This window comes from Astatotilapia calliptera, chromosome 13 (assembly GCF_964374335.1).
Source record: "Astatotilapia calliptera chromosome 13, fAstCal68.1, whole genome shotgun sequence".
In the NCBI taxonomy this organism is placed as follows: Eukaryota; Metazoa; Chordata; class Actinopteri; order Cichliformes; family Cichlidae; genus Astatotilapia; species Astatotilapia calliptera.
Window position 1 is genome coordinate 22,680,516 of NC_137434.1, and position 27,230 is coordinate 22,707,745.

The following is a 27,230-nucleotide window of genomic DNA, read 5'->3' on the forward strand; positions in this document are numbered from 1 at the left end:
TAGTCTCGTAAAAGCCCTTAAACGCAGAATAATGGCACAAAGTCAGCTTCTGTGGGCAGAATATTTTGCTCAGATCCTGTTTTTTATTTTTCTATTTACAGTTATGTTTCATAGCTGAGTGATTTTGTTTTAAATATTTGAGTTGGACTTTAATATTTTACCTAAATAAGCGGTCGCGAATAATAGAAATGTGCCGAAAAGGCCACTATAAAATATTTTCTTAATCGGATTAGAATACAAATATGGGCGATGTTTCTCGCGGCGTATTTAATTGAAAACATATTTTTTCGGTGTCGCTTCAACGACGGAAACGCCATGTTTTAAACTCTAGAAAAATACGTCCCTTTCAGGACCTTGCCAATCCATTCAAGCCAGCAAGTTTGGAGAGCGTGTTGAGTTTAATCAATTCATAACGTCGAGATGGAGCCGAACTCACTGAAGGTAACGTTTGATATCAACCGTCGATTTGTTTTATTTTCGCATTGCGCTAAACGCCACCTGCTCTAAAGTATCCTCATGTTCCTATCCACAAAACTTTAAACATACAGCATTTGTATGACTACATCTGTGAATATGTTGACCATCTAAAAATAGTTACATGATACTAATTGTTTGCTTAAGACGGAGAGATCCTAATTTGATATTAGCCAACTATGCGTAATAACGCAGGGACATTAGAAATGTTTTTTTTCGCCTTGTTACAAATTGTTTACGAAAACGAGTTGATAAGCAATGTAAATATTTCCCTGTTTGCCTTTTTTTCCCCTCTACAGTGGGTGGGCTCGTCTTGCGGTTTACATGGACCATATATATTCTATAAAGCCTTTAAATTTAACCGGGACGCCAAACCGAGAATCCTGTCTCTCGGAGACTTTTTCTTCGTCAGATGCAAACCGGAGGATCCTATTTGCATAGCGGAGCTTCAGCTGCTCTGGGAAGAAAGAACAAGCAAACAACTTTTATCAAGCTCCAAACTTTATTTTCTACCCGAGGATACTCCCCAGGGACGCACAGTCACTCATGGAGAGGTAGGAATATTAATCGTCTGATGAATAATTGTGAATTTTTTTGGTGTTTTTAGTCCACCTCGTTCGGGAGGATTTAATTTAACATCTTTACCGCATTAAGAGTTGGCATTGGATGTCTCCGGTGACACGGGCATTTATAAACACAGGCACTGTTACTGACAATGATTGATGCGAGCAGTAAAAGGACTGACCTACAGCGGTATTTTCTTTTTCCACTAGTTTTACTTTTAGTCTGTTTGTCTATTGTGGTGTCAACTGCTGAATGTGCACTTGTCCAGCTGCGCTCAATAAGGCTGCCGCTGCGCTCTGTGGGGTTAATTGTGTTATAAAGGGGAAAATCCGCAACAATCCTGCGCCTGGGCTCTGTCATTTCATTTCTGGGTAAAGCGTGTCAAGCGCAGACATATGGGCGGAAATTGCGAAACGGTAATGAATGCATGGGATCAAACTGGCTCAGATCGGTCGCTACGATAGTTATTAGATATTTTGTAATGCAGCCTGATGTTGAAAGAAGTAGAGCGAGTCATAAAGCGTGGCAGAGCAAAAAGCCAGCGCTGACACGTTTTAGCTACTCTCCGCGTTTTGCATAATTTTCCATGTGAGCATTTCCATCCTTAATAATGTGATATTGCACTTAAAACCTCTGTGTGTTGAATTACGCTGTTGTTGGCACAGAAAAGCAATAGTTATAATTGGCTGTGGCCATATGTGGCGCTTGTGATCCGGTTACATCGCTGCACTGAATGGCATTAGTCTGATTATTGAGTTTTTCTAACCGGCTGTAAAACAAATGATGTGTTGTTTTTTTCCCTGATACGACCGCAGCACTTTAATTACTGCTATGTGCTTTTGATCACTTGCGGCTGCATTGAAATCACCCTCTGGTGCTCATATATTGTTTATAGGGAAGGACAAAGCCGTGTTTGTACTTGACTCTTCCGCTGAAGGTTTACTTACATTCTTTCCTCTTGAGTAATAGAGTGCCTATCACATTTCCCTTTCATGAAAAAGGTGGCTATTTATGGGCAGCGCTTTAGACAAACTGTCATTCTTGTATGAACTGGTATCATCTCCCGAAATCCCCTCGCGTTAGTCTTTAGCACGCTGCAATTATTTAGTAATTACTTCGAGTGCATGCATTGCTGATTCTAAGGCAACGCTTGCGCAACGACGTGTCTTCCCCGCCCCTTTCCCAAAGACTTATTTGCATTGCAAAGTGCTTACATTCCACTCCACTGGACATCATATCTGGAAAATATGATACTTAACTACCAGAAGGTGTGTCCTGGCAGTGCAAATGAAACCTCATATTTGTCATATATATGAAAAAGTGCAGGATAAGAGAAGTCACAGCAGAAATAAAAAGCAGTCTCTATGCATAAACAAGGCATTGTAATGATTATAGAAGAGGGCTGATATGTTTAAGTGCAATGTAGGTGCCTCCAGGCTGACCTCAATTAAAGGACTTGTCAAACACTCCACTCTCAGCAAATCGGACTACTTACTGTATATTACAGAGTGGAAATTGCCCTGACAACTTCAAGTCAGTTTATGACCTTCACAGAGCCCATTCAGATTCTCGCTGACTTTGCCCCATAACACTAATCTGCACCGCATGAGTCAGCTAGGAGTGCTTACAGAGGCAAGCCGTAATCCAAAAAACAAACAGGAAGGGCAAGCCAGTCTGACAATAAAGCTATGACATTAAAACTCATCGGCTGCTAAACTCTGCGTCTGAGTGATGTATGTGTGAAAAGGTAAACATTAGAGAGAAGTTCATTTTTAGCTGCGCTGAAAAGTGGTGTATAAAGACAGATTAATGACTGTGGAGCCACGCTGACTCTAAATCTGTAATTGACTGGCTGAAAATCAGGGGTTCAAATTAGCCCAGTGACTCATGCAGATATGAACTTGATAACTTGCAGTTCTCAGGAAGTGTGTTGTTTTCACAAGGTTTTGGTGTTAAATGAGCACGGGCAACATCATGAGGTAAAGCCACAATTTATAACATTCACTCTCAGATCATGTGAGATTTACTCTTGAATATTTTCACACAACATAAAGCAGAATCAGTGTATGACTTATGACAGTCGGTGCTGCTTTGCTCTCTTTCTCCAACAGATCATGCCTTGTATCTTGTAGATAACTATTATCTTAAGCCTGAAGCCAATATCCTCCAAATACCAAAAAGGCATGACTTTGTTTTAAGATATCAAAACAGCCATATATTGAACAATTCCCCAGAATTGGATTACTGATTCACTTGTGTTCTCAGTGCTGTGGTATGATGTAATTTCCTGGTTATTTCTCAGGTATTTGTTTGCTCTCAGCCTCTCCTGCGCTGTATTTGTCATGTTTTGCTGTGCTGTGCAGTGACAAGAGGAACCAACCCGTGACCTACTGTGCTTGTTTTTCTTCTGTCAAAGGGTTGGAGGTCAATTCCTTTTAAACACAGCCAGCTTTGAATCCACTCAACTTTGGCTGGAAACAAAAATAATGATTCATCGAATAAGCGTAACTCTCGGCGCCCGTATTTGCTGAACGGTTGATAAACAGATCCAGGGAAAAATTTATTAACCTATTTATGCTGAGTTAATTATTAAGTCCATATGTAGAGGAAGCTTTATTTTTCATTGGATCACAGCATGACAAACAGTGTTTACCCCCACCAGTTGAGCTCAGCTTGCTCTTTAAACAGGCTTTGTGTAGAGTTGCTCACCCATTATGACAAACCCTCTATTGGGGCCTCTGCTCTATTTGTCTGCCTGCAAACTGCCACCGACGAAGCAGTCACATGTGTTTTAAAACTCACTGAGTGACACATTATTTCTTCTCACTCCAAATGACCTGCCTCTCTTGCTGGTACTGCTCACCAGCTGTAATACTTTCTGTTTTTGGACTCCCTATTTCAGGAGAGAGCTGTTGTAGATAACAGCTCACCACACACACACACACACACACACACACACACACACACACACACACACACACACACACACACACACACACAACACCCACTTATTGTATACGCTGCTTCAGGCGGTTAATTGCTTATTCTTATCTTATACTATATATCCCACATTAGTGCAAATACAGCAAGGTTCTCTTAATAGGAAGTCACAACCGCAGAGAATATTTCTAGATCATGTTATATTAATGTGCTATTATCATCACCTCTGATTTCATCTGACCTCTCTTCTCCTCTATTCTGTCCCTCTAGCTGACAAGGCTTTGGCTCACACACACATACATACACACACATAGACACAGAGACACACATACACATACACAGACACACTGACAGGCTGGGGACTGCAGCAGTAGGCCAGTATTGATTGCTGTGGAAAACACTTTGGCATGCATCCAGAGCCATTTCTTCAGTACATGGCAGTAGTCCATGCATGTGTTTCAGTGCTTGGAAAGCCAGCTTGTAGGGAAATTAGATTGTATTCATTTGCTGCTTCTTTGATTTTTCCTAAGGGAAAAACCCTGAATGGGTAATTCAAGCATCTGGGATGCTAGTTGAGTTAAGTGTAAGTGGCTTAGATATGCGACCAGCATTTTGATGGATAAGGTCGTTCTGCTGAATGACTCGAGTGTAAATGTGATATGGCACATTTTTACAGTGATCCTTTGAGTGCGTCCATACTGCTCTGTTGCCTTGACCAGTGTGTGCATTATAGCAAATCTCCCCATTCACACAACAATGGCAGGAATTTAGAGGTGGGGTGGGGGGGTTGGAGTGGGGATGTGTTTAGTGTGCATGTGTGGCGTGCACGCATATATGCCTCCTCCTGCCGCAGAACAAGTCATTAACTCTGAACACTGCCCTCCAGTGAATTCCTCACCATTGCTGAAATAGCATGTAAATTATTACCAGCTTTTTAGGATAGTGTAATTTAAAACCTTTAAAATGTAATACACTGGACTTCAAAGGCTATAAAAAACCCCTGCAAACATTCTGATTCTGATTCTTTTCACCAAATGTCTTTGCAGGCTAAAGTAATGATATGTTACAGCGGAGCCTGTTTGTCAACACACAGAAGACTTTTGGTGCTCTTTAGTTCAGTTTTTTCCACTTTGTCATTGACTAACCACTTGAACAGGCAAACATTTGCCTTGATGCATGACTCCAGCGCCCCCAGCTATAGTGGATCGTTATTATAACCTTTGAGGAGAATGCAGCCACAGATGGGAAGCTCTTGCTTAAATCCTCCAGCCAATATTTTTAATTCTTAACTGCGCTCTCTTAGATGGAGCATGTGGAATCAACATGCATTCAGTCTCTCTGTATTTCTATTTATTTATTTATTTATTTATTTATTTTTGCGTGCGCATTTGCTAAAATACAAGGATACAAAGCTGCAGCGATTCAAGGGAGCTGACACAGCTTTTTTGTGGTGTCACCTTACATGACGGATGCCTCACCCACTTTCAGTAAGGCTTTGAAAACTCCTCTTATCTTGCTATTTCTCTCTTTCGTTATAACTGCAAAAGAATGCAAAGTTCATAAATCACCCTGGCCGATGTAAGTGAAGTTGCTTAATGGAATCAGTGAATAAAAGATGAGTTCAGCACCCTGCCGATATTACAGCAACATTTATGCATGTGAATAAACTGCTTCAATTAAGTGGTAGTACATAATGTACAGTCACCTTTTAAATGCAATGCTTTGAACTCTTTGTAGTCTTTAGGCAGTCTCAAAAAGAAAATATTCTAATTCAATTGTTCCAGGCTTACTCCCCTGAGTTCCTCTTTAATTCCCAGATAAGTTTGTTTTGGGACACTGAAGCCAAGGTCAGTCATGGGGAGGGGAGATAGATAATGAACTCATATTGTGTTTCCTAGCCTCTCTCTCTCTTTCTTTCTCCTTCTTTCTCTCAATTTTTCCACCTCTCTCTTTCTCGCTCTCTGTCTCTTCATTGTCCATGTCACCATGTCCATTACTCAATTACTAATCTCCTTTGGCCTTAGGAATTCCAGTGCTGACCTCTCCGAGGCAGCAGGCTGAAACCTTCCCAGCATGACAGGAGCACTGTGTGTATGTGTACGTGTGTGCCCATAGTATAGAAAGATACCCACCAACTGGGAGCATGCACCCCTTGACTCTCAAGCTGAAAGTCCCGTCTGAGCGATGAGATGCTCCGCCGCAGAACGCTGACAGTCAGGAATGTCTGCCTTAATGCTCGCGCACAGTGGCGTGGATTTCTCACAGGGAATTGTTTGGAGTGATATGGAATATTTCAGGGTACATTGTTTGTAATTGGATCACCAAATATAGGATTGGGAATGTCCCTTATGTGCTGTTTTGCCACCAGTACACTATTGCATCCATATAAATTGAATGATATGGATTTTAGCGAGTTTAATTTCAATGAGATTGCTGGAGTCATGGGTTTCTGGAACAGAGTTATCTACAGTTTCGCAGCAGCAGGCTGTTTTTTCTACTTTCAGTCCATTATGTGCAGTCATAGCAATAAATTCACTCAGTAATGTTTTTGGAGATATCATGCTGCTGCAGTAATAACATAAATTATTGATAGAAGTATGGAGCCACGCTGTAACACTGAGCTGTTAATGTGTTATCTTGCATTTTAACTCAACCGTAAAAGGAGCAGTTTGTGTTTATATGGGCTTATTGATGTACCCACAGTAAAATTATGCCAACACATGAAGATATTTAGTGTTGTGTATAAATGCTTCTAATGCATCTGTGTCGGAAGTGTCAATGAAATGACACCAGGCTATTTGGTGTGTTGCTGATGTGGAGTGTCACCTCGTGGCTGCAGGCTTGTAGTCCTCTGACCTATATTATCAAGTGGCCTGCTGGCTGTGTCTGCCGCTTTGCTAAACTATCAACTGCCTAACTCGAAATGACAGCACAGTGTGGATGGGCGGCATTTACAGAGGAGCAGGGCCCCAAGACGCCCCAAATCAGAGGAGTGAGAAGAAGACCCCTGCAATGCTGCTACAGTGATTAATCTTAGTAAAATTAGTCAATTAATGGGGCTGACAGAATGTTAGTCAACAGCAGTTTAGCAAGTAGGTTAGCAGTTATTGTAGTCATCATTTCCCCTATTATTACGCATTATTTTCTTAATCAATTTTACTGACTGATACTGGAAATTTGTGGTTTCTTTGAACAATCACATTATTGAGAAGCCTTTGGTATAGCATGCAGGGGTTCTTCAGATGATCCCAATTTTGCTTTTTATGATCTATCATTATACATAAACAATAACAAGTGGATGGTACAGATCCTGGCCTGGATATCTACCAGTTATAGCCCCCCAACAAACTGACCATTGCCCTCATGTCTGATGATATTCAATCAGACTAGCTGAGGGGTTCTTCTGTTGCTAGATCAGTGCCTTTAAATTTCTCGTTTGACCCAGTAGTGTGAAAACTATTCAGGTTTCTGTTGCTGTGGTGTAAGAAGCTCAGAATATACTCAGAACTGAGACATCACAACTTCTAGGAGTTTAATATTTATTCGAAAATATCAACAATGTTCAGTTTAATTTGATATCAAATATTGAGTGGGCCCAGCTTTAAATATTTTCTCTTGCAATGCCACTTTGACTCCAGGCTAAAAGTCATGAAGGAAATAGTCATTTGTTGTAGCTGCAGTTCAGTGTTTTTCTCAGTGTAAGGGCAAAAGAGGTTGGTGCAATGCTGCTGTTTTGATCATTTCTCAACAACTTACGGACTTGGCTGGTTTTCAGAAGCCTTTTACGGAAACACAGCACATTACCAAACTCTTTACCTAAACATTTCTCAACCAAATATCATGACTTATGCAAACCACAAGCCAAAATTCATCTTCCTGCTGCAGCTCACAGACTCGCTGCTGTAAAGTTGTGCAGCCAAAGTACAGAAGGGAAAGGAAAGGCATTATATGGCAAAGTAATGGATGTAGCCTGTTTTCAGGGCTGCAGCTCTGTTCATAGACTGATTATATTCTGGACTGTGTTGACAGCTCCTGAATTGCGCTCACCTGTTGTGTTTTGCTCTCAAGCCGAACAAGTCCCCAAACAGCATCTGTTGACAGTCACACAAGGCACCATGTCATTCACCTGATTAATATAGAGGGAATGGCTGTGTGTTTTTAAGGTTTGATATAGCTGCGTGTATGCTCCGGTGTGCTATTGGGAGACTTGAATTACTGCCGTTTGACTGTTTGAGCATTCAGTGCATTATTTTAGCTGTAAATGGGTTCAAGTGCAATATTTCATGATGTTGTTTCTCAATATGCTGTCAAGAGATTGCATCAAAGTATAGTAGGTAATTCTGTAGAAATACACTACAATGTGGTTTTTGGCTGCAGGCTGAATGCTATTTACTGTTGCTCTACATTATTCAAATGGCCGGCTTTTCTGAAGGCAGAAACAGCAGTCAGTTTTTCATTGCATGGAAAGCCGGTTACAACCACCCGCCACCACTTGACAGCTGAAGACAGCTCATTATAAGAAGACCGAAAACCCATGTTTGATGTTTCTACTTAGTGAGGGAGGCACAGCTATATCAAGCTATCCCTCGCAGGCTTTTCCTTTATAAGGAAATACTGTCTCCAACTGGTTGGGATTTGATATGCCTTTAGTTGCAATGATGTGAGAACTGAATATGGGTAATTGTATAGACAGAGCACTCAGGGAGAATCTGAAACACACAAAAGCCATATGCATGTTTCTGGAATTTGGTGACAAACTCGAAACAAATACGACATTAAATGGCTAAAAAAAAAAACAGCTTATCTTAACATTTAAAGATTCACAAAGAAAGGATTTGTTCTAAAGTGTAGCTTTATTTTGTCCACACCCTCTGCCAACACACATTGATATGACATAAATGGCTGTTATTTTAATGTCGACAGCTCTTTGAGGGGAAATAAGTACAGGCAGACAGATGCCTGGTAAATTGGAGATAACCAAGGTAAACATCAGAGACCTACTCAGTGTGTCTGCGTTTCTGCCCGTACACATCTGTCCTCCAGATTTCCCTGTTTCTGTAATAGCCATCTTACAGCACAGCACTCCATTCTGTTGGTAACAAGCACTTCAGCCATTAGCCCTTCAAATGGAAACACATTTAAGCATGTCTGCTTCCTTCCCTCCTCTGGACTTGTAGTTCTTTTGAGCATGAGAGTTATTAAAAGGAGCTGAATCCACCGTAGGAAAAAAATAGGTTGAAGCACACACAGACGGGAGAACAAATCTTATTAAGCAAGCCAACTGAGCAGACTGAAGTATGTACACAAAACGTTGCCTCTGTGTCAACCATGCGCGTCACTGCTATAAATTTACATTTTATAGTTTCCTGACAGTGCCACATTAGTTTTACTGTGCACTGAAGAAACCTGTGGCTACAGCGTTTTCCTCTTCATTCATTACATTCCCGGTATAACAAATTACATTTCAACTGCTCTTCTTCACTTTGAAGGTGTAATCATAGCCACTGAGTGCGTCTTGTCATTTTAGAGCATAAAATCTTAACATTCACGGTGATTATCAGGAGCCCGACTTCCTAAACGCTAATCAAAGAGTCAAAAACACCTATGTCCTCAATGACATTGATTTAGTTGCTGGCATAAATTCAATTCAGCAATCATCCACATCATCCATATTCATGGTGCGGTAATTTACTTACATTAAGGTGCATCCAAAGCCATAACGTTACTTTATGCACATACAAATTGAGATTATACACAGGCCGTTTAGCTGTTGTGTCCTATTTATTCTATAAACTCTCATTTCGACTCTGATCTTTGGTCTAATTTTAATCCTCTCTTTTTTTACCCAAACTTTGACCCTGATTATGCTCAGCTTAGTTTGAGTAGTGGACCTGATGTGGTGCAATACTTTACTTAAGACGCTACTTTTACGTTAGTATATTTCAGAGCAACACTTTCACTTTTATGAGAGTTTTTCTTTTTTAGAAAAGTATAATTTTGAACCTGTATGTGTTTTCTGTACTGTATTCTATAATTATTTGTGTTTGTTTTAGGTTTTCTAATCTCATAAACCCAAGTTGTGTAATTATTTACACACCACAGTTGGTTATTGTTGGTCTCGGTTATTAAAAATAGCACATCTGCATACTTGGAGATGTGCTGTTTTGAAATGTTTATGTGTCTATGCAACAAAACCATTTCAGAGCCATAAAATTGTGGTGGAACTAGATGATCCATTTCCGTGGCACAGCTGCGTTTATGTAACTCGCTACGTGATTCTGCTCCTGCCTCTTTTCAGCACGAAGTAATTGCGCTGTCTGAGAAGGTGATCGTGCGACTGGAGGACCTGGTGAAGTGGACGGTACCAGACTTCTCAGGATGGGACAACAGTCTCAAGGCCGAGCCGTTGAAACCCTCGGTGCTCCGGGAGCTGGGGACCAATGGGAGGAGGGAGGCCCTCCACCGCTACAGGGAGAGCACCCTTACCAGTGGACTCAACTTCAAGGATGTCCAGAGGGAGAGGGCACAGCTAGGTGAGCTCCGGCAGAGACCTCAATTTCTTTTTAGCCTTTTATGAGGTTATTTTTATTATTTTCCTTCATTCCAAAAGGTTACTGTCATCTTTCCATTTTCTCTGGGCTGCTGTATTGAATGTTTATGTATTTGTGTCCCATGTTCACCATTTATCATCATATGTTTATTGTCCTTTGGTTGGTTTAACAAGTGTTGTCTTGACTGGAGTAATTCATCAGTGCATAGTTGGAATTACTCCCGCTATAATGAGCTAAGAATCACACTAATACAAGCAGGCTAGAGGTAATGGCAGTGTGTTTGCCAACATATTATCATCTTACAGTGTTACAGCTCTGTTTTCTGAGTGTGACAACAACAAAGACTGCACTGCAAAAATCACATCATTCTGCTGGCAATGTCATAAATAATTGAGTTACATCAAACTGCAGTATAAGGCACCTCTGATACTGTCTTATCCATCAGTTCAGATCATAATTGGCTGTGTAGCTCAGCAGCCTTAAGGATCATTGCTGTGTGTATCTGAATGGCTGTCTGGTGTATTCATCATGTACACCGTGCCATAAAGTGTCAGTGAATGCTTGTTTCTTGAAGCAGGCTCTTGGGTTCTCACTACAGCCTTACCCATGAATCAACCCCAACGTAAAGCTGGATGTCTCTGGAGATGACTCATCTGATTCAGATAGGAAACTCTGGCATTTGAGCCTAATAATCAGAAAGAACATTATGTTCCCTTTGAAGCCTTTTCCTACTTATTTGCCTTTCCCTCACTTGGCTGTGATGCAATGCCAAATACTGCTTATAATGGTTTTACATAGCATAGCAAACATGCTTGAAATGCCATCAATTACAGTATTTCTTGTCAGATCACCAGTGCCTTTCCTTGCGATTTAAGCAAGCCAGAATTTTTTAGCTTCCTGATCCTCTAATAATTAATTTTTAATAACCATCTTATTCCTAAAGCCAACATGGAAGTAAAACTGCTACAGGCTTTAAAAATACTTTTTTTTCTTCTGTAGAAAATAGTGATTTATTGATGACTCTTGTAGTGTTTTCTGCTCAGGATCTTCCGGGAAGAGAGGCTGTTGTGTTTCTGTGTGATGCTGTAATGCCCTTGATTACTCGACATTGCTTGAATCTCATACGCAAAAAGGACAAGGCGATCAATAATGAATGCTTTGTTGTTATTCCAGTAATCAATATAGCGTGAATGTGCCTGCAGGCGCGTGTGTGTGTCTATGATTGCTCGCTTTCATAAATAGATGTGTCAGCTTGCTTCTGAAATGGTATTATGCTCCTTATTTGGATTTTCTTTAAACGTGTGGTATAGTCTAGAATTTATAGATTTAACTGTTGTTGGTGTAATAACCTGATGATAACGCTGTTGCTACTGAGAGCCTGCCTCTGTGTGTGCGTGAATGCATGTGTGTGTGCATGTGTTGCTAATGAGCAGCGCTGCCGTTAATGACTCCATCAGGCTGTTTCTAAATGCACTTGTCACTCCGATGGGACACTCCGCCAGAGAATCTGCCCAGTCAGCAGAACGGGCTCAGGCTCTGGCAGGGCACCAGAGACACACATACACACATAGATGCACACGCATGATACACACCGACAATCAGTGGTGTGCACTCACTTATCCATTTGTTTGTTTGTTCACTATATCTTTGGCGTGTGTCAGTTGTTGACAGTCTAACAATATGAGAGAGGCAGAGAGTTTGGGAGAGAAATATGAAATATGCCACTGCAATGCTGCTGACTACCAAAATGAAATATTCATACCACAGCAGCAGCAGATCAGATATAAAAGTAGCCTTAAAGCATCCTGTAGCTGAATGCTTGTAATTCTGTACAATACGTTCGCTCATTGACTAAACTAATGCTTTTATGATACAACTCTACACGCTTCTTCTTCTCTTTTTTTTTTAGATTCTTTTAGCCTGAAGTGGCAGCCTTCTTTATAACTTGAGTGATGCATTTGCTGATTGTTATTCTCAGGCTGATGTGTAACTATGTCAGAAGAATTGGATTGTTCCTCATAACAGGATACTGCAGCAATACCACAAGCTGCACAGAAAAGCATTGTGAGCTAAAGAGCAATAAAGTGTGCCATTGTTATCGAGGAAAACTTCTTTCTTTTTTTTTTTTTTTCCAAGTGTGCATCCTAACTTTTCCTGGCATGCTGCCAGCGTGAATAAAGTGCACTGCTGTGCATTTGTGTCTCACAGGCAACATGTGAAAAATAAAAGACAAATGTGTTTCAAGCAGCAGGAAGACATTTTTTTGTTTTCATCTGTATTACATTGGGTTTTGTGGTTTGGTAAGCGAACAAAGCTCTACTGTATTCTCTCCTCAGAAATGCGTAAAAAGTGTAACAAAAGATGCCCACATTAAGTAAAGTAATTAATTAGAAGCAAGTGACCTTTACTGCAGTCCTGCACCGTTGGCAGCTCTGCAAAACCTTCAAGGCAGAGAAATTATTGGTATCATAATTCAAATTCCAGCAAGTGTTTCACAAAGTGCCATACCTGAAATAACAGGGTGTCTTTCTTTGGTCTTTTAACAATGTCATCTGTTGAAAGTTAAGTTTTGACATGTATGCCTTGTCACTTTCTTAGCCAAGAAGGTCAAAATTAGGTAATATCTTTATGCTATATTTAAAGCTGCTGCAGCTTCTTAGCTCAGCACCAAAACTGGAAAAACGAGAAACATCTATTCTGGCTCTGACACTGTGTCTCTCCTCAAATACTTCCATTACTACACTTCCATGTAGCACACAATGTACACTTTGTACCTCATTGCATAATAGGTGATTTTTGACTGTGTCAGAGTGAACGTATTGGTAAGCTGTTGGTAGTTGCAGCATTTGAATGTTAGCTCCAAATGTTCTAAATGTTTACAGCTTAGCAAGCCAATGAACACTCATACATTAATCTATAGTGTGGACATTGGGGTAACACAGAAAACCCCCCAAAAATAATAGAGTTCACAGTGTGTTTTAAATCATCTTCTGCAGCATTCTTGCAGATATAACAACTCTATGATACCCCCTGGTGCAGATATCTTTTACATACTTGAACAAACACATTCAATCTTATGTTCCCTCTCTCATGGACAAACTACTCAATAAGACACTTGCTGAAAAACAAATTGTTGCGTAGTCAAAGTCAACATGTTCACGGGAATTTTCCACAAATGACAGAGAGCAAGGTCAGGAAATACAAATAATATATTTCCCAGCTTGCCACCGCCACTTTAAGAAAAGGCACCTATTTTAGGAGTCTAAAATGTTGTGTAGATCTTTGCAGCTAAAATTAAATACATGGGAAAAACGTGTATTTTATAAACAAAGCTGGGCATTGCTTCACAAGATGGACCCATGCTTAAACATACTGTACAGTGGAACCTTTACAATCTGTCCAGTTTTGGCTAAGCACCATATATATCTGGATGTCTATTTGATAGTCCTATCAGCAGTGCTCCTCCTACCTTCTTGGACCTGCTGCACTGCATTAGCCTCACCATTGAAAGCCTTTGTACGTAGCCAAAGTGGTTACCCACCGAGGGTAAGAAGCATGTAATGTCAGTCAACTTTATGACCATTGTAAGTCCACCATCAGTGTACTAGTGCACTCACACCGAGTTATCAGTGTGAACCCGCTTGAACTCAAAATAGCAAAGGGAAATACAGAAGTACTTGATTTGAGGCAATCTGCAGTTCTGTTTTAAGAACTGTGTGGTTTTTTTCTGAAGAATCTCCAGCCCTGAAAAATTGTTGTGTTGAACTGTGTTTGTCTCACTCAAATTCCTAACTAACGATAAAGAGATAGCAAGTCTGCATGGGTGATGTAATGTATTTCGCAGTACTTATGTAATCTGTGGTGTAATTCACTTAATCAGGTAATGTAAACTGTCCACTCAGTTTATCTTGTATTGGAGTGGGTATTAGAGCTTCTTTTTACAGTTCAATCCACCAGGGATGGCTTGCCAGGGAAGTTTACATTCTGCCCCTCTATCTCTCCCTAGAGGACTGGCCTCATTTTTTTTTTTTCATTGCTGCCTGCCGAAATTGGTTTCTGGTCGTATACTACGAGGCCGAGTGTTTGAGAGCTGTATCTGCTGATACAGTTTGTAGGCTTGTGCTGGGAGACACAGAGTGCTGTAGAAGAAAAATAATAAAGGATTGGAGAAAAAAAGACAGAATGGCTCATGCTCACAAAATAGCTCAATAGGTTTTCTGTCTTGTCTTTCTTTAATTCAAGCCTTCGGTGTGGATGCCACTGAACAGATTGTGAGCTGAGATGATGTGGAGGATTATACAAGGTCATAGCTTGCGACTCCTGCGTTCAAAGAACATAGATGGTGTTCATGACTCCTGCCCTCACCCATAGTATGATCTGTAGGCAGTTCATCCCTCAGCAATTGGAGGGATCAGGGCTCTCCAAGAAAACACTGAGACTAAAGGAACCATGCTGGCAGAAAAAAATAGAGTGAATTGCAGGGATGGTGAATTCGCCCATCTCCTTGACTTTTTTTAAATACTGTTTCTATGCTCTAACACCTTTGAAGATTCAACCATACAAAAATGAAAATTATATGACTCCATCTATTTTTTAATAAAAAAAAATACTACATACTATGTGCAGTGCTGCTCAAAGCTGTAATTTTGATGTTTAACCAACAAATGATGGATTGGATCTGGCAGAACATTTTCATGCAATATTCAGTTAGTAATGGAAATGAAAGCCACTTATTGGAATTCAAGGAAATTCATGTTCATTATGCAACTTTTTGTTGTATGAAAAGCCACAAATAGAGTTCTTTGAATAATGTTTCTATCCAGTAAGTGTGTCAATGTCCAAATTTCACATAACAGATTCGAATGAAAATGCACGTTATTGTGAGCTCTATGCTTAAATCATAACTGACCTTCTTTATAATGTATGCAGTTTCAAGTTAAATACATTTGGAGGGTGCTTTTGTCTAAAAGGAACCTACATATTTTCCACATCTATGCACTAGTGGAGTTTCTTGCCCAAGGGCAGCTTGGGAATTAGAGAAGCTAAGAATCAAACACGTAACTCTCGGATAAACACCTAACCTTCACTACAAAATTGAATTAAAAAATGATGTATGGTTCTATCATTTCCATGCAGGATAAGCTACTTTGCATGAATACTGGTTTTGGAACTTGTTATACAAAAAGTCAACACACCAGTTTATGCAAACAGGAAATGACACTTGTACCTTCACATGTCAGTCAGAATGCAACTTCAGAACTGACACTTCAACTTCAGTAACTGACAGTTACTGCTGATGTGATTTTTAAGTGTGTATGAAGCTATTTTAAGTAAATGTTAACAGCATGAAAATTTGGACAAATTTCCCATGTCATGTCCAAACATTTTTCCCTTTCTGTGTCGTCTTGACCCACAGAATGACTTAAGGTGCCCTCTTTGCATTGATGTCGTTGAGTTGTATTGAGCTGCAGCAGATCGACAGTAACACAAAGAGGAAATTTCACACTAAGGAGGACACGGGCACACTTTTAAGTCTAAATGCTGACATGTGGTTGAGCGTATTTAGCGATGTCGCTTTTGTCACTTACACTGATTGATCTCGAAGGCGTAATAGGCCCGTGACACGCATACCTGGCTTTTTTTTTTCCAAGAATCTTTACAGCCTCGCTCACTCGGGGGATATAGCCGCTGTATTTCCCTCCGATACAACATCTGATCTGTATGCCAGGCTTGGCACATATACCCGAGTTGATATCCTGACAATATTTCAGTCGGAACATTTCAATTTGATGTAGAGGGTAGATTCTGTCCTCTTTCAGAGAAGAGACTGTTCACAGAGTCACAGAATGTTTATGCGGGTAGGGACTTGTGATAAGGAAACAGACAGATGCGGTCTTCTCATGGTTGATTTGTCTTGGTGACAATACAGAACAATATTTGGGACACTGAGTCACTATCACACGTGAAAGCGTTTTATGTTTCGACTGCAACGTGGGAAGGAGTAAGCAGTTTCTTGAAAAAGATAAAGACAACTGGGTTGTGGTGTTACAAGAGTAATGGTATGTTGTGACTCAGGCAAAGAAAGAATGCCATGCTTTCGTAAGACACACTGCCACTGTACTCCTCCGTTCAGAGCATGTGGCAGATTGTATCGTTTGCACTTGTTTGCTTTCCGCCCCTCAGACATATTTGCTTCCCCTTCTGCTTTTTTTTCTCTGCAGAACTAATTCTAGAAACTGTCCAAAATCTCTTTTGAAGTAATTTAATGGAGTGTTTGTATTGATTATGTGCCTTTCTCACCCCTCCTGTTTTCTTCTCTCCTCCTTTGCTATGTTTTTTTTTTCTTTTGGGGGGTTTATGGCAGTATCTTCTTCATTATGCCCAGACCTGTAGGAGAGAGAATCACAAGCTGTTTTTCCTCACTGATGTGCTCATATCATTAATTCCCTTCTGACTGTGGCCTGGCCGGAAGCCAGAGAATTCTAAATCTGTAAGCAGTAAATTGTGTGCTGGGGTGGAAAAATCTATTAGATGTTTGAGCATGCCTCGAATTTGAATGGGAGAAAGAGAGAGAAAGAGACCACCCAACAGTCGAGCCATATCCTGTTATGGCTCACGCCGTAATCAAATTCAGCTTCTTTGGATAGCTATATTCATCAATAATTTGTGTTATTTTATTTCTGGATTGTCACATAATGTGTTTTTTTGGCTTATGCAATGAAGGGGGCTGAAGGCTGGTGCATGGTTAAACAATGAGAATGGCCTCAGAGGAAATGAAGAGCTCCGTCTCTCCATTAGGGAGGTCTGAAACAACAGTTGTGTCTCTCTTCTCTCCATTAGTCAGGTCTGGAACAACAGAGATGCTATTGATGTGACCTCTGCCAGGCATCTTAAATAGACAGAAACAGAGTGAGGTGCTTTCATAATGCGCTAGCAGCTCTGCCTCCAAGACAAATTCCCTGATAGATTCATTATTAAATTATTCTTTTTAATGATTCGCTGTTATGAAAGCTCTAAAATCACATGGATAATGAGGCTTTATCTGAGGCTGTGTGTTGACTGAGAAACATTTGCTTTCTTTTCTTAAGCAAATCGCCTGCCTGTTCCAGTTACTCTGACTCATACTTAAGCGTTACCCAACCAGCAGACTTTTTAGAGAGATTTCTGTATTAGTCTATGTCAAAACATGATGTGTAATATGATGCCTATTTAAAGGATTACGGCAGCATTAATATTTCAGTGCTGAGGTTTTTTGTACATCTCCCCCGATATGTTTCTTTCTGCATGACAGCCTCACATTCTGCCTTCAGATAGATAGATATGGATGTTTTTTTTGGTGCTGCTCAGTAGGCTTTCTAGACATCACAGATTGTACAATTAATAACCCTGCATTTTTTATGAGCATGCCAGTCCATCTGCTTTATGAATGCATGTCCTCTTCTGGACGCCCTGTTGTGCTTATTAAAAAGGCTTGAAAGTCAAACCTACAACATGAGCAGTGTTAAGTTCTCGACTGAAGTGCAGATCTGAGGCATTTTAGTTGCTTTTAGTTTCAACTGTTTAAATTTTATACTGTTTGATGATTCTACTTCGCTGCAAGTCAGGGAAAATTTTCTTTTTTCCCTTTTGATTATGTATATGATAGTTTTGGCAAAGCACATCGTAAGATTTACTCACAAAAATACTATTTATCATTCAGTAAATGACTGCTAATGCACTGATATATTAGCCAAACGTCAGTATAAGCTATCAGCAAATAAGATGCCATTTACTGATGGCTGCTGATATTTATCTGTTGTATTCAATCCGTTTTGCACTGGATAATTGGCAAATATGGTCTGATGAAGAACAACAAAAAGCAAATTAATCGATGATATAACAGAAAAAAAGATCACCTATTGGCCAAATTGTTGTTTTTAAATATGGGTGTCAGTATTGGCCCAGAATTTGACTTTTTTTTGGCATATTATATACATATTACCAGTTACAGTAGTGAAATATATCAGTGGTAATGATATAGAAATGTAAGACTATAACCCTGTGAGCAGCTGAATGGATGGATGGACAAACAGACATTACTAAGTTTCCAAACTGGAATTGCTAACTTTTTTCAAGGACTTTACCTTTGCCTCATTAGTTCTTGTTAATTACTTTATAATAACATATAATTATCAGCACAGGCACATCTGTGTCTGATCTGAAGATAAATGAACAGATTTTTGCATCATCATTAAAACAGAGATACATTAAATCTGATGCTGTAATAAAATATTTCCTAAGTGACATTTCTGTTGTTCTTACAAAACTAAACACAGATTTTATCAGTTTATTGTGAGCTTCCAAGTTGTGCGAGTTTAATAATTCCACTTGTCTCTCTTAATAATACCAGAGACTTGGCTCATTATTTTCAAGATTTGAAGGTGCGTGAATTAATAAGACTGAACTCTGCAGAACGATGATAATAATAGCTTCTTGACTTCTACAGTATGTGAGAGTGTGTGAACATTAAATAACCATTTATTTGTATCATAGCATTAGAGTGTTGGAAAAACACTTTGAGTCAGACCCTTGCCAAGGTAAAAATAGCTTTCATTGCTGATTGCGGATCAGCTTCTCAACATCCACATAATATATTTCATAATGTGTAAGGCTGAACTAAACACAGGTGCACAGCCAAGCTGAAGGGTGTAAACTGTAGTACACAGTATAGATTATAGCCTTGCGTTCATTTCACAGCACAGAGGTACTGTAATGCATTTTTCCTCCTTTGAAAGGTAATTGTAATTTGGAAGCTTTGATAGATTCCAGACCTTTGTTGGAAGCTGTGGGAGTGTGTGCGCATAGTCACACATACTTGCCTGGGTACATAGCTGTTCTTAATGCTTTTATTAAGCCAAAGAACTACAGATGACGTAATGTGTATTTGCAAAATATCTCGTTGCAGATGGTGTAGTATGTTTGGCTTTCTTTGATATATTAACTGCCAGAGGAGTTGTATGCAGTGCCCTCCCTGCAAACAATAGATCATTGATGCTTCTCTGTCTTCTTTCTCAACCTTTCAGTCCATTTCCTTGTTATGTGGTGGCCCGAGGAGCACTTGGCAAAATGAGAGGCATTCAGCCAGCCCCTCCTCCCCCCCTCCCCGATTTTCCCGTCAGCCATAACTCAGGGAAAGCTGTTGTTTCATTCACAGTGTCAGAGGGTAATATTTAAAGTTAACAAAAGCCTAGTCACAGAATTGCTGCCTTGTAGAGTAGGTGCAAAATTTTATTTATATTGCTGAGGATAATTACTGAATGGGAAGGGAAAAAACAGCTGTGTTGGACTCTCATGAAGAGCAAAGTATGACACACCCATGTTGTCAGGCATCACGAAGACTAACTTAGCAAGTTATTTCTTAGACAACAAAGGCCTTTGCCAAAGAATCTCTGATTCATGTTGTTTTCGTTTCATGTCAAACACTTTGTCATTATACTGTAGTCAAAGTACAACACTATACAGAACAAATAAAATATCTTGCACTGTCATTTTAGATTCCTTTTGGACTTGTTTCATAATAATAATATTAAAAAAAAACAGCAGAGAGAAGTAAGAAGCCTTTTGGCATGAATGACCAGTGCACATAAACTTGTTATCACAGCTGGTAGATATTCTTCACTGAAGTTCTTATCAGTCCTGTGCAATGTGAGACAAGCAGCTACAAACACTGTATGTGCTGCATTACAGTAATTACAGCTCTGTTAGTAAAGCGCAGGATGGAGGTTTGCCACATCAGAGGTCATGTTCTGTAATCTGGAATGAATGAGTTTAGAGCCAAGACGGCTGCAGTTTATCAGAAATTACCTGCTCGTTTCGCCAGATACTGTGTATGTTAGGCGAATGAGACAGCAGCTATGTGAAAACTGTTTGTGTAGGACTGAGCTTGGGAACTTCAAACAGAGATCATTAGTGCTTGTGGAGAGAAAACAATTGTTAGTGGGTCTTGTTTTCTTTATTGTGGTGCTGCTGGAATGTGTAATCACAACTAATTGCACAGCAAAGAATGCAAGAGAAAATCCTACAGATTGCATTTCTCGGATTTGCTTTTGTATCTTCAGTACGGTTTATATCCATGACAGCACATAAACAAGAAATGTGAACAGATGGCACTGGTTTTTAATGACATATTGCTATCTGGAAAGTCTCCCTCTAAGCCACAGACTAAAACATCTCCCCTTGGGGAGCGCACCGCTCTAGTTGTTATCATCTACTGCTAATGTCACTCTTTTCTTTGCCACATTGTCAAATCCTCCAGCTAAATAAATGCAATGTAAATTGAGTATTGTGCTGGATGTAATTATTGAAAAGGGTTCCAGTTGGCTTAACTGCACAGGCTGTTTATATAAAGCCTTCCTCCTCTATACAGATCTGATGATAGAGAGATAGGGCGAGGGAGAAAGAGAAGTTCATATTTAATGACAGGAATTCGCAATGGAGCCATGCTGAATGACAACAACACCCCCACCCCCCCACCCTCAGCATCTCCAGCAAACACCCCCTCTCTTCTCTCTCTCTCATTACAGTTTTACCATTGGGAAACATGCCTGTCCCAAATAGCCTCCAGTATTATTCTTTTGTCCCTCTTCTTCTTCTTTTCTTTTCTTTTTTTATTCATTCTTTTACTAAAACACATTAAATTATGTTTCCTTTTGCACACTATGCTGAGTATACGCCCTGAGAAATAAGTCTGAGCTGATAATGAGGGACCCTTCTTTGAGGAAATACACACGGCAACTTTGATCTAGAATGGCATGTAATTCCTTGCCTGACCCAATTCCCAATCTCCTGATAAGATGTGTTTTTTCTCTCTCTCCCTCTCCCTCCTTTGCTCTAACCTTCCAGCAGAACTCACTTAAATGGGAACTCGCTGTCCCATTAAAGATACATTTAAAGGCAAACATGTCATCCATTTCATTCTGCGGGAGAATGATATGTGCGGTTGAAAATGCTGTCTTCTACAGGCTGAGCCAAAGAAACTCTCTATGTATTCCTCATTCTCTCTGTTGCTGACAACCTCTGAGATTTCTGATCACAGCTGCTCAATTGAGTTTGTGTCGGACAGAGCCGCGTGACAAATGAGAGTGGCCGTCATAGCAGATAGAGTATCATCACCTGGGTGTAACAGCTTTTAGGCTTGTTTGAGGAGAGGGAAAGAGACACGGGGAAGGGTTTCACTTGTTTGTGTAGTTGAAAGGAAGCTGTATTTCTCCAACCACAGATAGTTGATTAAATTTACTCCCTGTGGTATTTGCACATTTTGGGTTCTCGCAGAGCAGCTTTTTTTACTCTCTGAATTGACTGCGCTATAAGTGGATTGACCCCCAAAACCCAGCAGTAGTCTTTCATTAGTCAGGATGCAGCCGGGGACCAGACAGCGAACAGTGTTTAGGGCCAATCCATCACCGCACAAAAGGGGATCAACATGGCACAAACTTGTCTTCCTCATCTTAAGCGACAACGTGGCCTCGAACCTCATAGCTATCAGTTTCGAGTTTACTTCCTGGTGACAGTGATAATTCTGAAGGGTCAAAGCTACATCGAATTTCATTTCAGGCACAAAAGAGGAGCTTTCTGAAAGCTCATTTGTTACACGGCCCCCGTTGTTTTTTTTATAGTCAAAAGAACCAATTTGGGTTTTTGACAAGGAGCCTCTCTGAATAATTCCTTCATGTATTACAGGACCTATTAAATGCAAACTTTTCAATCTGGCAATCAATAAGGCAGGCAGCTTTCCCTGGCCCTGTGCCAGACACATTAGGGCTGCGAGCGATGGTTGCTAGGGAGCTGAGCCTGCTCAGGGGAAAGAATGTTTAATGTAATAGAATCACATAAATCAACCGGAGGAAAGTGCTTGTGTTGTTTTTGTCTCTTCTCTTCTCTTCTCTTCTCTTCTCTTCTCTTCTCTTCTCTTCTCTTCTCTTCTCTTCTCTTCTCTTCTCTTCTCTTCTCTTCTCTTCTCTTGCCTGTTTAACTGAAAACATTTAATATGGGTGTGTGTTTTTGAACCCCCCCTCCCACCAACATCAACCGCAAAAACATCTGGGAAGGAATTAAGCTGAGGGAAGTTGAATTTTCTCTGTATGTGTGTGTGTGTGTGTGTGTGTGTGTGCATACTAGTGTTGTATCACACTTGAATAAATTGAGGTGAAAATTATATAAATGTTTCTTTTTTTTATCCTTTTTCTTTTTTTTTCCTTTGTCACAGTCCGCCGCCCCACCCTGCTGAAATGAATGAGGCACTTTAGTGCTTTACTATAATTAAGAACAGGAGCCAGCATGCATGTAGGGCTCTCTTTCTCTCTATTTTATGTATTACTCTCTCTCTTTGTTACTCTCTCTTTCTATTTGCCCTCTGTACAGTTTCAGTGGAACATTTCCTCTGGGTGTTGGTGCCCTTTTGTGAGAATATTATTCTCTTGCAAGAATTAGGCATGTGCACGTAAAAGCCAGACTTTCACATACTAAGTCATACTCACTCCACCCATCTGATACTTTTTTAATATCACAGCCTTCACGCAGAGCAGCAGATGTGATCAGCTTGAATTCCTGATGGGTACAGTTCATTCACCTTCTTGTGTTGGAGCACATAACGCTTTTTAGCTATCCGCCGGTAAGCTCAATGTGTTCCAAACAGTCATATTTATAACAAAATATCCCTAAGTAAACTGCGCCTGTGTCAGTCTCCACCTTGTGACAAACCTGCTTCCACATTGTTTGTCAGCTTTGAAATTCTGCTGTGGTTTACTTGCTTCGCAGCTTGTCACTGAAACACTTTCGCAATAAACAAAAGACCAGACTTCGTGCTCAACAGGGTGTATTAAAATATAAAACATTCTGGTGAAAACATAAATGTCGGGAACAAACTATGTTTGCAAACGCAGCTAAAAGGCAGGAAATGCTTCTGAGAGGCTTTTGCGAACATTTATTTGTAACAATCACAGATTACAATAGTGCTCATGTGAGGGGTGGGGCAAAATATCTATATAGCAGCATATGCAGTGATACATTATACTGGCAGTAAATAATGATATTTTATATAAATAATGCAGGTGAGAAAATACAGTTTGTTCAAAGCATTATACAGAAAGCAAATCAGATCAGAGTGCTAATTTAAGAAGCTGACTTTAAAAAATGTACTAATAATAATACACACCAGCTGAGGTTGAACTGCTTTGTGCTCCTCCAAATGCCCCAGTTTCAAGCAAATAGTTTACTGTGTATTTGTCCTTTTGCCCAATTTCTGGCCACTGAGTGATGTGTGAATACAACAGCTAACAATGATAAACTTATAACAGTGGGCATGTTAACAAACAGACACGGGGCAACAACAGCACTTGGATTAATTTTGTAAAAATAATTTCCATACTCTGCTTGTTTCCACTCTGTTTTGATCTCCACCAATTCTTGAGGGAAAATATCTGGATCTTCAGCTGCTAAATGCTAAGCTGTGTTCACCAGCTGTATACTGTGTTGGTATGCTTGAGGTAATGAATTGCTTAGTAGGTTTTTAGGGCATCCAGCTGTGCACAAAGATGCAAGCGTGTTGACATTAAAACCAAAACATGAAAGAAGCTTAAAGAAGCTAAAATGGCTCAGGTGAGAGGTTTTTTTTATTGATTAGTCACTAAAAATGAACTGTTTCGTATTAGACGTTGGGATGTAATTGTTTGCTAATACGGCATAAAAACGGTGGCTGCTCGTGTAGGAATAGTCTTCAGTTCAGTACAGTTCAGCTACATGATCATTTTCGTTATAGTTGATTTATGGGCGACTCTGCATGAATTTGTCATATCTGTTCTGAGAAAGGAAATAAATTGTCAAAAAATGTCCTGATTTAAATCATCTCACTGCGATAGTTAGATTTCAGCTTGTCTTTTGATCTAAAAGGCAGAACGTATGCTGTGTACATTGTGTGCATTTGTCTGTGAGAGCACAGCTTGCAGCTGATATAATGAGCAGGGGAGAGGCGAGTCAGTGTGTGTGACTGATGCAATGTTGATGATGGACGGCCACTGAGTCATTTGCAAACACAGTTTGTTATTTTGTGCAAATCCATTAAACAAATTTGAAATATTGTTTCAATTTTACTCCCTTTAAAGAAAATAAACTGTGCGTTAGTGTCTGTGTGATGGCTTTGCTTTGTTTTACTCTACTATAGTGATTTATTGATGCTGCTGCATCCCCGGTGTGATTAATGTGATTTTGTTTACTGCACAGACTAGGTTGCAATTAGCAAAATGTTCTAGCACATTTTGTTTTATCCCAGATAGTGTAGTCATTCACAGATTGGATAGGCGATGAATCATGCAAATTCAACGAATTTATTTCATTGTTTTATGTAATTCTGTCTTCATTGAAAACATGAGGTTGCCTGTAGTGTAAATGTGATGCCCCCCACACATCATTTCCATTTGGTGTCATTGACAGATGCCGTTCTCTCTTTATTTGGTCAGGTTTCAATAACCTGAAACCAACAGCCAGATCGGGCGCCTGCTGTCTCTCAGTGTCATGTCCCCTCATTGAAAAGTAGGAGAGAGAAAGGAGGTGAATAAATCAGAGCTGTGTTATATATTATGAGAAGAGGCTAAATGGAAACAGGGCAGTTTCGAAGATCAATACAGAGCACAGAGAAGAGAGCCCACAGCATGGAGGGAGAATACCAAACAAGAACCTACTTTTCTTTACTTTCCCTACTTATTTTCTGCCCCCTTTCTTCACCGCAGCCTCACTTGTCCCTATATTTTAAGTTTTTGGGCTTGTTTTGGTGTTACCGTGGGATTAAAAAAGGAAGGAAAAAAAAAATCAAATATGAAAGTGACATTATTGGCTCTGGGTTACATGCCTTGCCATTTCTCGCCAACCCCACAAAAGCAGCAGGGGGATCCAGTAAATTCCTTGGCCGAGCAGATAATGTGGAAATGTTGACAACAGCAAATTTGAGCAGAGTGAGTGATTTAAGGACTACAGCGGGTGACAGAGAGCATGAGAGTAATGGTTTTCAGCTTCTTCCTGCTTGTCTGTGACAAGAGAAATGAGCACACTTGCTTGAAAGATCTTGTCAGAGCTTGTGGGCAGTTTGAATATTTTTAAGCTTGGTTGAATGTAAATGACACAGTTTACATGAGTAGCATTTGGTTTTTAATTAGCTAGCACAGATCTGCTTTTAACTGTCAACAACCCTCGTATTACAACTAGTTTTATTCCCAACTTTCAAAGCCGCTACAGAAATTATCCAATGAAAAGCAGAGGAGCTCAAAGATGCGGCAAATAGATCACCCTTTTATTTTGCTGGTTTTGAAATTCAATGATATCAATGATGTTTCATCTGCCAGAGCAGCTGCTTCAACCTCAACTAATGAGTTTCTTGTTGAATGCAGCATTTCTGAGATTTTGATTATGATGACTCGTTTATCATGCTTGTTATTAAAGAGAAATTCTTCATTTGGTGTAATTACACAAAATATGTTATAGTGGCTGAGCTTCTTCTCATCATACTTATTCCTGTACAGTGGGACCACAGTATAATCTCCTTTCATCCCTTTTTATGCACATGGATTACTGCATGTTGCTTTTATTATGCTGTGGTAGAAGTAAAAACCCTTATTTTTACTTTACACACTACCTCATTAGAGCTACTGTATGCTCTAGATAGTTGTTTTATTAAATATGTTCATTAAACATGTCGTGCAGCACATCATCGCACATATTAACTAATATGTAAATGCCATTTTATAATGCTTATAAAAGAAATAGAAAGTCATACTATTTGGTGTGACCAAAAGTTTGTACAATATCTCTTTATAAGTGGGTCTTTATATAGGTTCCCAACAGTTCATTGTTCTGTTTGTAGAATTTAAAACCTTTAAATGTCATCATAAAATGAGAAATAAAGCACAAATAAAACCACACACCCACAATAATATGTATTCTGCACACAGACTCTGTTAACAGAGAATTTGGCACAGGGCTAGAGAATTAGCACTTAACAGGCTCTCTGTTCCACTTTTCGGTTAGATGTAATGCAACTTTTTGTTGCCGCTGTCTTATTTTAATGTTTCCACAGCTGAGCTGTGAAGTGCAGCTTTGAAAACAATCTATTCTTGCGAACCTTGTGGTACAAATTGTTCTTAAGTCAGATGAAACACCTTTAAGTCCTTCCTTGACTCACCTGGCTCGATGTCACTGTGGGTGGAGTAGATGTATGACTATAGCTGTATTTGAACAATTCACGTCATGCAAGACACCATAACTGGCATACCGGTACAGCTGACATACCATATAGCACAACTCATAAGACCTTGCTGTCATTAGTGCAAAAAGAAGTTGAGTAATTTTATGTTTTAAATCGCAATGATGTATTCAAGGGAAATTCGGTGAGCTGGATGTCTATGAAAGATGAGTGGGTTTCCAAAAGCATGTCATAGATGAGTGATTCTGAGAGGAAATCAACTTTTGTGTCTACCTCTGACAGGAGGCAGACACAGATGTTGCAAAAAAGATGACATTCATTCTTTCTATCATGCTTCACATTAAAAAGTTGCTGTTTGGCAGGCTCTCAGATTTACGCATTTCCTTGAATGCACCATCAAAGCAGATATTTCATTTGTTCTCTGTGATGGATTTCCAAATGAATTATCAGCAACTTTACCCTGCAAGTTGAGT

At 39.8% G+C, this 27,230-nt stretch overlaps 1 protein-coding gene across 1 annotated transcript in view; it reads left to right on the plus strand.

Annotated features, from left to right (window-relative positions):
- Window positions 1-289: 289 nt before the first annotated feature.
- Window positions 290-27,230, plus strand: part of arid5b (AT-rich interaction domain 5B) — a 72,707-nt gene continuing 45,766 nt past the window's right edge. The window contains exons 1-3 of the mRNA XM_026191077.2: window positions 290-441; window positions 774-1,028; window positions 10,277-10,511. Of these exons, the coding sequence (XP_026046862.1) occupies window positions 421-441; window positions 774-1,028; window positions 10,277-10,511 (511 nt within the window). The 5' untranslated portion in view covers window positions 290-420. The remainder of the gene's footprint in view (window positions 442-773; window positions 1,029-10,276; window positions 10,512-27,230) is intronic.